The sequence below is a fragment of the Rhinoraja longicauda genome, chromosome 28, assembly GCF_053455715.1.
Source record: "Rhinoraja longicauda isolate Sanriku21f chromosome 28, sRhiLon1.1, whole genome shotgun sequence".
Taxonomy (NCBI): Eukaryota; Metazoa; Chordata; class Chondrichthyes; order Rajiformes; family Arhynchobatidae; genus Rhinoraja; species Rhinoraja longicauda.
The window spans coordinates 30,058,464-30,070,852 of NC_135980.1; the positions used below are offsets into that span (position 1 = coordinate 30,058,464).

At 52.7% G+C, this 12,389-nt stretch overlaps 1 protein-coding gene across 1 annotated transcript in view; it reads right to left on the reverse strand.

The window, feature by feature from the left end:
- The window catches only part of LOC144607219 (uncharacterized), a 63,183-nt gene that overhangs the window by 21,823 nt on the left and 28,971 nt on the right, over positions 1-12,389 (reverse strand). The window contains exon 7 of the mRNA XM_078423899.1: positions 7,470-8,236. Coding sequence (XP_078280025.1) covers positions 7,470-8,236 — 767 coding nt within the window. The remainder of the gene's footprint in view (positions 1-7,469; positions 8,237-12,389) is intronic.

A 12,389-nucleotide genomic window follows, 5' to 3' on the forward strand; every position in this document is an offset into this window, starting at 1 on the left:
ATTCAGGGACAGTTTCTTCCCGGCTGTTATCAGGCAACTGAACCGTCCTCTCACCAACTAGAGAGCGGTCCTGACCTCCCATCTACCTCTTTAGTGACCCTCGGACTATCTCTAATCGGATGTTACTGGACGTTATCTTATTCACATTATTCCCTTTGTCATGTATCTGTACACTGTGGGCAACTTGAGTTGAGTTTAGTTTATTGTCACGTGTACCGAGGTACAGTGAAAAGCTTTTGTTGCGTGCAAACCGGTCAACGAAAAGACAATACATGATTACAATCGAGCCATCGGTAGTGTATCTATTGACATGACCTATTGTACAGATACATGCCCGATTGTAATCATATATAATCCTTCTACTGTATGGATAACATACAGCGACGAACTTTTCACTGTACCTCGGTACACGTGACAATAATCTAAACTAAAGCAGAGATGCTGCCTCACAGCGCCGGAGACCCGGTTCGATCCCGACTATGGGTGCTGTCTGTATGGAGTTTGTACGTTCTCCCCAAGACCTGCGTGGGTTTTCTCCAAGATCTCCGGTTTCCCCCCACACTCCAAAGACGTGCAGGTTTGTAGGTTAATTGGCTTTGGTAAAATTGTAAATTGTCCCGAGTGTGTGTGTGTGTGTAGGATAGTGTTAATGTGCGCGGGGATCACTGGTCGGCGCGGACTCGGTGGGCCGAAAGGGCCTGTTTCCGCACTGTATCTCTAAACTAAAGTAAACTCCAAAGTGTTAACTGCGGATGATTTCAGAGCTGTGCCAAGAGAGTTTGCAACTCACGCAACTCAAAGTTCAGGACCACGGCTGCAAATACCATTTAAACCTGCACACCCAATGTTTACATCCTTGCAGATAACAACAGAGAATGCTGCCAGGGCAATGAGATCAGTAATGGTCCTGGGTAACATAAACAGCGGGGCTCCCACTCTCTGCTCCCTGTCCAGTTGTGCAATGCCACAAGTAAAACATCTTGTCTACAAATTTGAGGAAGAATATTCTTGCTATTGAGGGCGTGCAGCGTAGGTTCACTAGGTGAATTCCCGGAATGGAGGGACTGTCGTATGTTGAAAGACTGGAGCGACTAGGCTTGTATACGCTGGAATTTAGAAGGATGAGAGGAGATCTTATCGAAACATATAAGATTATTAAGGGGTTGGACACGTTAGAGGCAGGAAACATGTTCCAAATGTTGGGGAGTCCAGAACCAGGGGCCACAGTTTAAGAATAAGGGGTAGGGCATTTAGAACGGAGATGAGGAAAAACTTTTTCAGTCAGAGTTGTAAATCTGTGGAATTCTCTGCATCAGAAGGCAGTGGAGGCCAATTCTCTGAATGCATTCAAGAGAGAGCTAGATAGAGCTCTTAAGGATAGCGGAGTCAGGGGGTATGGGGAGAAGGCAGGAACGGGGTACTGATTGAGAATGATCAGCCATGATCACATTGAATGGCGGTGCTGGCTCAAAGGGCTGAATGGCCTCCTCCTGTACCTATTGTCTATTGTCTTTAACCCACATCATGCTGGAGTTGATGTAGGGGTTCAAAATCCCCCACTTTCCCAAAAGTACTTCACAGAAAGTTCTTGCGGCACGGTGGCGCAGCCGGTAGAGCTGCTGCCTCACGGCGCCAGAGACCCGGGTTCCATCCCGACTACGGCTGCTGTCTGTGCGGAGTTTGTACGTTCGCCCCGTGACCCACGTGCGTTTCCTCCGGGTGCTCCGGTTTCCTCCCACACTCCAAAGACGTGCAGGTTTGTCTGTTAATTGGCTTCGGCAAAAACTGTAAAGTTGTCCCCAGTGTGTAGTGAGTGCTAGTGTAACGGGGATCGCTGGTCGGTCGGTCGGTGCGGACTCGGTGAGCCGGTGGGCCTGTTTCCGCACTGTATCTCTAAACTAAACTCAAACAAAATTCAGAATATCATGTGGCCCAATCCTCGAGAACCAGAGGACATGCGTTTAGGTTGTGTGTGGGGGGGGGGGGGGGGAGAAAGGATTTAATAGGAACCTAAGGGGGAACATTTTTTTTTACACAAAGGGTGGCGTGTGTATGGAGCGAGCTGCCTGAGGAGATAGTTGAGGCTGGGACTTTCCCAACGTTTAAGAAACAGTTAGACAGGTACACGGATAGGACAGGTTTGGAGGGATACGGGCCAAACGCAGGCAGGTGGGACCAGTGTAGCTGGGGCTTGTTGGTCGTTGTGGGCAAGTTGGGCCTGTTTCCACACTGTGTGACTATTCAGAGGGTGGTGGGGGTCTGGAACGAGCTACCAGGGGTGGTGGTGGTGGCAGATACCGTAGTGGTGATTAGGAGGCATTCGGATAGGCACATGGGTATGTAGGGAATGGAGGGGTATAGATGATGTGCAGGCAGATAAGAGTTGGCCTTGGCATCATGGTCAGCACGGGGATTTTGGGCCAAAGGGCCAATGCTGTAATGTGTTTGTTCCATGTTTATGATGTTCTTTTATGGTTTAACAGAACATAAGGTGGGGCTTTTTATGAAATAACTTGTAATCCTCTCGTGGAATGAAGGCATTACAAGCAAGGACACCATTCATTGCCCTGTCCACATGGCACTAAAGAGGACGAGCTGCCTTCTTCAACTGCTGCTTAGCTTCAGTTTTAGAGATACAGCGCGGAAACAGGCCCTTCGGCCCATCGAGTCCATGCCAACCAGCGATCGTCCCGTACACTAGCACTATCCTGCACACACGGGACAATTTACAGAAGCCAATTAACCTTCAAACCTGCACGTCTTTGGAATGTGGGAAGAAACGTACAAGGCAGTGGGAGAGTCTGGGACCAGAGGGCGCAGTCTCAGAATTAAAGGACGTGCCTTTAGAAAGGAGACGGGGAGGAAGTTCTTTAGTCAGAGGGTGGTGAAACTGTGGAATTCATTGCCACAGGAACCTTGCATAAATGGTGTCAGGGTCCCCCGAAAACTCACCTCAAACTAGGGTCGCCAACTGTCCCGTATTAGCCGGGACATCCTGTATTTTGGGCTAAATTGATTTGTCCCGTACAGGATCGCCCTTGTAGGGGGCCGCCCGGGGTGCACTGTAGGCCCGGACGCTGTAGGTCTGGACAGTGTAGCAGGAAAAACAACTGCAGATGCTGGTTAAAATCTGTGTCTACCTTCCAGGAGATTGTAGGCCCGGAGAGTGTAGGCCCGGTCAGTGTAGCCCCGGTCAGTGTAGACCCGGTCAGTGTAGCCCCGGTCAGTGTAGCCCCGGTCAGTGTAGCCCCGGTCAGTGTAGGCCCGGTCAGTGTAGGCCCAGAGAGTGAAGGCCAGGTGAGTGTAGGCCAGGTGAGTGTAGGCCCGGTGAGTGTAGGCCCGGAGAGCGTAGGCCCGGAGAGCGTAGGCCCGGAGAGGGTAGGCCCGGAGAGCGTAGGCCCGGTCAGCGTAGGCCCGGTCAGCGTAGGCCCGGTCAGCGTAGGCCCGGTCAGCGTAGGCCCGGTCAGCGTAGGCACGGTCAGCGTAGGCACGGTCAGCGTAGGCCCGGTCAGCGAAGGCCCGGTCAGTGTAGGCCCGGTCAGTGTAGGCCCGGTCAGTGTAGCCCCGGTCAGCGTAGCCCCGGTCAGCGTAGGCCCGGTGAGCGTAGGCCCGGAGAGCGTAGGCCCGGAGAGCGTAGGCCCGGAGAGCGTAGGCCCGGTCAGTGTAGGCCCGGTCAGTGTAGGCCCGGAGGCCCGGGCGCCGCCTAACGGAGGTTGCGTAGCAACCTGCCTCCTGGCCCAGGAGGCCGCCATTGGTGGAGCGGGAGCACGTGGCTGCTGGCTGGGTGAGGTCACGTGGGGCGCGGGACGGTGACGTCACCTTGTCCCGTATTTGGGAGTGAGAAAGTTGGCAACCCTACCTCAAACATTCCCCCATTCTTTCCCAGCCCCCACCCCCCCCCCTGAGATTAGTGACAAGGTCAGACTCAGGGACGTTTTGCGTTGGTCTGCAGCGGATTATCGGAGCATCAACCTTCATCTGTAACTTCCAGTGGAGGTGCTGATAACAAGCCGATTTCATTGTAAATTTATCTTGGATCTGTTTTAATTCATTGGCTGCAGACGTCACTGGCAAGAACAACATTTGTCATAGAAACATCGAAAATAGGTGCAGGAGTAGGCCATTCGGCCCTTCGAGCCAGCACCGCCATTCAATAGGATCATGGCTGATCATTCTCAATCAGTACCCCATTCCTGCCTTCTCCCCATATCCCTTGATTCCGTTAGCCTGAAGAGCTCTATCTAACTCTCTCTTGAAAACATCCAGTGAATTGGCCTCCACTGCCTTCTGTGGCAGAGAATTCCACACATTCCCAACTCTCTGGGGGAAGATGTTTTTCCTCGTCTCAGTCCTAACCCATTCTGTATGTTTCCACACAAGTGACAAAAGCAACAAAAAGGCACAAGGCAGGAATGTGTTCACTCCTCAACTGGAAAATGCATCTCCAACAACATGCTCGAAGTTCAGCCCGGCAAAGCGGCCCATTAGATCGACCCAAAACATTCACCTCCTTCACTACCAGTGAATCACACCGCAGTGCGCGCCATCTACAAGATCCCCCTTGGCTGCAGTGCACGCCATCTACAAGGTCCCCCTTGGCTGCAGTGCGCACCATCTACAAGGTCCCCCTTGGCTGTAGTGTGCACGCCATCTACAAGGTCCCCCTTGGCTGTAGTGTGCACGCCATCTACAAGGTCCTCCTTGGCTGTAGTGTGCACGCCATCTACAAGGTCCCCCTTGGCTGTAGTGTGCACGCCATCTACAAGGTCCCCCTTGGCTGTAGTGTGCACGCCATCTACAAGGTCCCCCTTGGCTGTAGTGTGCGCACCATCTACAAGGTCCCCCTTGGCTGTAGTGTGCACGCCATCTACAAGGTCCCCCTTGGCTGTAGTGTGCGCACCATCTACAAGGTCCCCCTTGGCTGTAGTGTGCGCACCATCTGCAAGGTGCCCCTTGGCTATAGTGTGTGCACCATCTACAAGATCCCCCTTGGCTGCAGTGCGCACCATCTACAAGATCCCCCTTGGCTGCAGTGCGTGCCATCTACAAGATCCCCCTTGGCTGTAGTGTGCGCACCATCTGCAAGGTCCCCCTTGGCTGTAGTGTGCGCACCATCTGCAAGGTCCCCCTTGGCTGTAGTGTGCACGCCATCTACAAGGTCCCCCTTGGCTGTGGTGTGCACGCCATCTACAAGGTCCCCCTTGGCTGTAGTGTGCACGCCATCTACAAGGTCCCCCTTGGCTGTAGTGTGCACGCCATCTACAAGGTCCCCCTTGGCTGTGGTGTGCACGCCATCTACAAGGTCCCCCTTGGCTGTAGTGTGCACGCCATCTACAAGGTCCCCCTTGGCTGTAGTGTGCGCACCATCTACAAGGTCCCCCTTGGCTGTAGTGTGCACGCCATCTACAAGGTCCCCCTTGGCTGTAGTGTGCGCACCATCTACAAGGTCCCCCTTGGCTGTAGTGTGTGCACCATCTGCAAGGTGCCCCTTGGCTATAGTGTGTGCACCATCTGCAAGGTCCCCCTTGGCTGTAGTGTGCGCACCATCTGCAAGGTCCCCCTTGGCTGTAGTGTGCACGCCATCTACAAGGTCCCCCTTGGCTGTAGTGTGTGCACCATCTGCAAGGTGCCCCTTGGCTATAGTGTGTGCACCATCTACAAGATCCCCCTTGGCTGCAGTGCGCACCATCTACAAGATCCCCCTTGGCTGCAGTGCGTGCCATCTACAAGATCCCCCTTGGCTGTAGTGTGCGCACCATCTGCAAGGTCCCCCTTGGCTGTAGTGTGCGCACCATCTGCAAGGTCCCCCTTGGCTGTAGTGTGCGCACCATCTGCAAGGTCCCCCTTGGCTGTAGTGTGTGCACCATCTGCAAGGTCCCCCTTGACTGTAGTGTGTGCACCATCTGCAAGGTCCCCCTTGGCTGCAGGGTGTGCCATCTACAAGGTCCCCCTTGGCTGTAGTGTGCGCACCATCTACAAGGTCCCCCTTGGCTGTAGTGTGTGCACCATCTGCAAGGTCCCCCTTGGCTGTAGTGTGTGCACCATCTGCAAGGTCCCCCTTGACTGCAGGGTGTGCCATCTACAAGATCCCCCTTGGCTGTAGTGTGCACGCCATCTACAAGGTCCCCCTTGGCTGTAGTGTGTGCACCATCTACAAGGTCCCCCTTGGCTGTAGTGTGCCATCTGCAAGGTCCCCCTTGGCTGTAGTGTGTGCGCCATCTACAAGGTCCCCCTTGGCTGTAGTGTGCCATCTGCAAGGTCCCCCTTGGCTGTAGTGTGCACGCCATCTACAAGGTCCCCCTTGGCTGTAGTGTGTGCACCATCTACAAGGTCCCCCTTGGCTGTAGTGTGCCATCTGCAAGGTCCCCCTTGGCTGTAGTGTGTGCGCCATCTGCAAGGTCCCCCTTGGCTGTAGTGTGCGCACCATCTGCAAGGTCCCCCTTGGCTGTAGTGTGTGCGCCATCTGCAAGGTCCCCCTTGGCTGTAGTGTGTGCGCCATCTGCAAGGTCCCCCTTGGCTGTAGTGTGCACGCCATCTACAAGGTCCCCCTTGGCTGTAGTGTGTGCACCATCTACAAGGTCCCCCTTGGCTGTAGTGTGCCATCTGCAAGGTCCCCCTTGGCTGTAGTGTGTGCGCCATCTGCAAGGTCCCCCTTGGCTGTAGTGTGCGCCATCTACAAGGTGCATAGTAGTTGCTTGTTGCCCAATATTTATGACTTGGACTGGTTCATTTCACAAGCAAGATATTCTGTGATCATGAACTTTATCACGTTTTGCAATAAACTACTGCAGTTTACTTTAAAGATACAGCATGGAAACATGCCCTTTGGCCCACTGAGTTCGCACTGACCAGCGATCCCCACACACTAACACTATCCTACATACACTTGGGGAACAATTTACACTTACACTGAAGCCAATTAACCTGCAAACCTGCACGTCTTTGAGTGTGGGAGGAAACCGAAGATCTCGGAGAAAAGCCACGCAGGTCACGGGGAGAACGTACAAACTCCGTACAGACAGCGCCCGTAGTCGGGATTAGGGTTGCCAACTATCTCACTCCCAAATAAGGGACAAGGTGATGTCACCGCCCCGCGCCCCACGTGACCTCACCCAGCCAGCGGTCACGTGCTCCCGCTCCACCAATGGCGGCTGCCCGGGCCGGGAGGGGGGGGGGGGGTGTTGCTATGCAACCTCTGTTAGGCAGCGCCCGGGCCCCCGGGCCTACACTGTCCGGGCCTACAGTGTCCCCCGGGCCTACAGTATCTCCCGGGCCTACAGTGCCCTCCGGGCCTAATACGGGACAAGGGCGGTCTCGTACGGGACAAACCAATTTAGCCCAATATACAGGATGCCCCAGCTAATACGGGACAGTTGGCAACCCTAGTGGGGGTTGCGCCCGGGTCTCTGGTGCTGTGAGGCAGCGACTCTACCACTGTGCCACCAAAGTAGAACAAGGAGTAGACTCACCTCCTGAGGGTCCACGACGCAGTAGTGGTAGAGGTACTGACTGCCGATCATCATCCCAGCCCCTCCAGAGGAGAACTGGCTGCAGATCATGCGGATCTGGCTGTAGTACATGGAGCCACTGCTGCCGGCCATGGGGTTGACGCCCATGATGTAGACGATGCTGGCGATCAGCTCCATGCCGCCCAGGATGGCCGAGAAGACAAGCACCAGCAGGTAGAAGTTGCGGGTGCGTGACCGGCGGGACTTGCTGACGCTGGTGATGAAGAAGGCCAGGACCACGACGAAGGAGATGGCCGCCATGGCGATCATGAAGCCGGTGGCGGCCCTGGGGTCGGTGGTCCCGCGGCTGTTGCCCCCCATGCCGGGGTAGTACCCGCCTCCCCCTCCTCCCATGCCGCCCATCCCAGGGTAGTAGCCCCCTCCTCCCATGCCGCCCATCCCAGGGTAGTAACCCCCTCCTCCCCCCATACCCCCGCCAAAGCCCATCCCATAACCGTAACCATACTGCCACTGCAAGGTGGACGCCACGCAGGCAAAGATGGCCAGGCACAGGATGACCACCACGCCTTCCAGCACGCGGATGATGCCCGGGGGCGAGCTCCACTTGTAGAAGTGCTGCGGCTTGTCCTCCATGTAGTAGGAGCCCGCAGCGGGCGACCGCACGCCATACTCGACGCTGTCCACGGGCTGGCTGTACTGGGTGGGGCTGTAGGCAGGGGGGCTGCCGTAGGGACGGCTTCCGTACATGGCCACGCTCCGAAAGGGCCCTGGAAAAAAACACACATAGGAGGAGAAAGCTTCACCAGCATCTACCACCACCCACAGAACAAGGTGAAGGGGAGGGGGAAATTCAATAGGAAACTGAGGGGGATGAATTTTCAACACAGTTTAGTTTAAAGATACAGCATGGAAACATGCCCTTTGGCCCACTGAGTTCGCACTGACCATACACGTGGGTGTATGGAACGAGTTGCCGGAGGAGGTAGTTGAGGCTGGGACTATCCCAATATTTAAGAAACAGTTGGACAGGTACATGGATAGGACAGGTTTGGAGGGATATGGACCAAGCGCAGGCAGGTGGGACTAGGGTAGCTGGGACATTGTTGGCCGGTGTGGGCGAGTTGGGCCGAAGAGCCTGTTTCCACGCTGTATCACTCTATGACTCTGTGACTCTATAACAAATAATGGCAGCCTTACTAAAACCTTCCGTATCGCGATCAAAGGCAATCAAGGAGTCAAGGGATATGGGTAGAAAGCAGGAACGGGGTACTGATTTTGGATGATCACGCCCCTGCTGATCAAGTATCTGTCGATCTCTGCTTTAAAAATACCCAAACACTTGGCCTCCACAGCAGCATGTCTACACATCAGTTGAAGACCCAGTCATTAACCTGGACTGAACGCACTTAGCCAAATGTTCATTTCTGTATCAGACTCTCTACACTTCACTTAGGATAGAGTCATACAGTCATAGAGTGATACAGTGTGGAAACAGGCCCTTCGGCCCAACTTGCCCACACCGGCCAACAATGTCCCATCTACACTAGTCCCACCTGCCTGCGCTTGGACCATATCCCTCCAAACCTGTCCTATCCATGTACCTGTCCACAGTTTCTTAAACGTTGGGATAGTCCTAGCCTCAACTACCTCCCTCTGGCAGCTCGTTCCATACACACGCCACCCTCTGTGAAAAAGTTTACTCCTCGGATTCTTATTAAATCTTTTCCCCTTCACCTTAAACCTATGTTCTCTGGTCCTCGATTCCGCTACTCTGGGCAAGAGACTCTGTGCATCTACCCGATCTATTCCTCTCATGATTTTGTATGTTGCCAGGACTCGAGGGCCTGAGCTCTGGAGCGCAGAGTGATCTTATAGTGGTGAGATCATGAAAGGCCATAGGCCGGGTAAACACACAGAGTATCCTACCTGGAATGGCGGAATCGGGAAACCAGAGGACATTAGTTTAAGGTGAGGGGGGGGGGAGATTTAATAAGAACCTGAGGAAAAACCTTTTCAGTCAGAGAGTTGTAAATCTGTGTAATTCTCTGCCTCAGAAGGCAGTGGCGGCCAATTCTCTGAATACATTCAAGAGAGAGCTAGATAGAGCTCTTAAGGATGGCGGAGTCAGGGGGTATGGGGAGAAGGCAGGAACGGGGTACTGATTGAGAATGATCAGCCATGTTCACATTGAATGGTGGTGCTGGCTCGAAGGGCCGAATGGCCTCCTCCTGCACCTATTGTCTATTGTCTGAGAGGTCATTTCTTTGTTACACAAAGGATGGTATGAGCTGCAGAGGAGGTAGTTGAGGCAGTTACTATCACAACATTTAACAAAATTGGACAGGTACAAGTACATTGTTTAAAGATGAGGTAGGGGTGTCTAAAGTTCCAATGTTTAAAGTTCATGAGTGGAATAGATTGGGTGAATGCACCAAATCACTTGCCCAGAGTAGGGGAACGGAGAACCAGATATAGGTTTAAGGTGAAGGGGGGGAGGGGGGGGGGGGGGGGGAGATTTAATAGGAACACGAGGGGTGACTTTTTTTTTACACTTCAGATGTTGGTTGTTGAAGTTCACATGCCCGAAAGCAGGGAGATTGAGCTAAGTTACTGGAGAGAAGAGAACTCAGTCTTTGAGACAAGGGTTGAATAGCCTTCATTTAAAATCAGCCATTTAGCATTCAGGGCTTTACCAGCAGAAGAATCAGAATTCAATGCAAGTCACTGTCTGCCGGTCACGGCGGGGGCTTTAACTGTTGGTGGGCTGGTGAGTCAAGGTCGATGCCCAATAACTGCACATGGATACCAGGGGCATCCTGCAGATGGGGAGGTCTGACTTTCCCCATTGCTCACTAACCCAGTGTGGGATTCACTCTACATTTAGACTTTAAAGATTCAGTGCAGATACAGGCCCTTCGGTCCACTGAGTTCGTGCCAGCCAGCAACCATCCCTCCACCTACACTATCCTGCAGACCAAAGCCATTTGATCTACAGACCTGTATGACTTTGGAGCGTTGGAGGAAACCAGAGCAACCGGAGTGGAGGCTGTGGGGGCAAGGTGAAGATCTTTGTTACGGGCAGGGAGGGGTTGTAAGGCTGGGCCACAGAGGGCTGTGGAGGCCAAGGCAGTGGATGTTTTTAAGGCAGAGATAGATAGATTGTTGATTAGTGCGTGTCTCAGGGGTTATGGGGAGAAGGCAGGAGAATGGGGTTAGGAGGGAAAGATAGATCAGCCATGATTGAATGGCGGAGTGGACTTGAATGGACTAATTCTGCTCCTATAACATATGAGCAGGAACGTTAGCTTAGATGGGATGATGGGTTGGTCTAAAGGGAAGAGGGTCGCTGGAATAAATAAATTGCTTAAGCCATGCTGGGGTCTGCTTCGAGTCTTACAGGTCACACAGTAAGAGAGTGAGCTGGGCAGCTGGAACAGGCACAGAGAAGATAGACAATAGACAATAGGTGCAGGAGGAGGCCATTCGGCCCTTCGAGCTAGCACCACCATTCAATGTGATCATGGCTAATCATTCTCAATCAGTACCCCGTTCCTGCCTTCTCCCCATACCCCCTGACTCTGCTATCCTTAAGAGTTCTATCTAGCTCTCTCTTGAATGCATTCAGATAATTGGCCTCCACTGCCTTCTGAGGCAGTGACTTCCACAGATTTACAACTCTCTGACTGAAAAAGTTTTTCCTCGTCTCCGTTCTAAATGGCCTACCCCTTATTCTTAAACTGTGGCCCCTGGTCCTGGACTCCCCCAACGTTGGGAACATGTTTCCTGCCTCTAACGTGTCCAACCCCTTAATAATCTTATACGTTTCGATGTTTGAGGATGTTGCCAGGTCTCGAGGGCCTGAGCTCTGGAGCACAGAAGGATGAGGAGTGATCTTATAGTGGTGAGATCATGAAAGGAATGGATCGGGTAAACACACACAGTCTTTTACCCAGGAGTGGGGGAATCAAGAACCAGAGGACTTTGGTTTAAGGTGAGGGGAGGAAAGATTTAATGGGAATCTGAGGGGTAATTTAAAAAAATTATTATTATTTTTTAAACACAAAGGGTGGTATGTACATGGAATGAGTTGTAGAGAAAGTAGATAAGGCAGGTGCTACCACAACCTTATAGATAAAAGGAAGACTGATATATGCATAGGATAGGTTTGGAGGGATATGGGGCAAACGCAGGCAGATGGGACTAGTGTAGATGGGGCATGTTGGTCAGTGTGGGCAAGTTGGGCTGAAGGGCTTGTTTCCACACTGCATCACGCTTTGAGTGCAACCTGCCTTGGCTGAGGATACACAATTACAGGTAGTTTTTAGACAACACAACTTAAATTCTGTATAGGAAGGAAATGCAGATTTAAACCGAAGATAGACCCAAAATGCTGGAGTAACTCAGACAGCATCTCCGGAGAGAAGGGATAGGCTATCCTTCTTCAGGTCTCGACCCGAAACGTCAGCTGTTCCTTCTCTCCAGAGATGCTGTCTGACCCGCTGAGTAACTCCAGCTTTTTGTGCCGATCTGCAACTTAAATTCTTACAGCAAACCAAACTTGAATTAACAGTTCAGGCATTCAACTTGAGGCGAGTATATAACCAATGCAATGGTCATCGTGTACAGCGACAATCTCCACGTATATAGTGGTGAAAGCTGGGGAGAAGGCCATTGGTTATTGCTTCCAACACCAAGAGCTACTGACGTGGTTAATATATTAGTGAGTAAGCAGTTTGCTTCATGGGTGGTTGACCCACCCAGCCATGGGAGGTTGACCCACCCAGCCATGGGATTAGACAATAGACAATAGGTGCAGGAGGAGGCCATTCGGCCCTTCGAGCCAGCACCACCATTCAATGTGGTCATGGTTAGTCATTCTCAATCAGTACCCCGTTCCTGCCTTCTCCCCATACCCCCTGA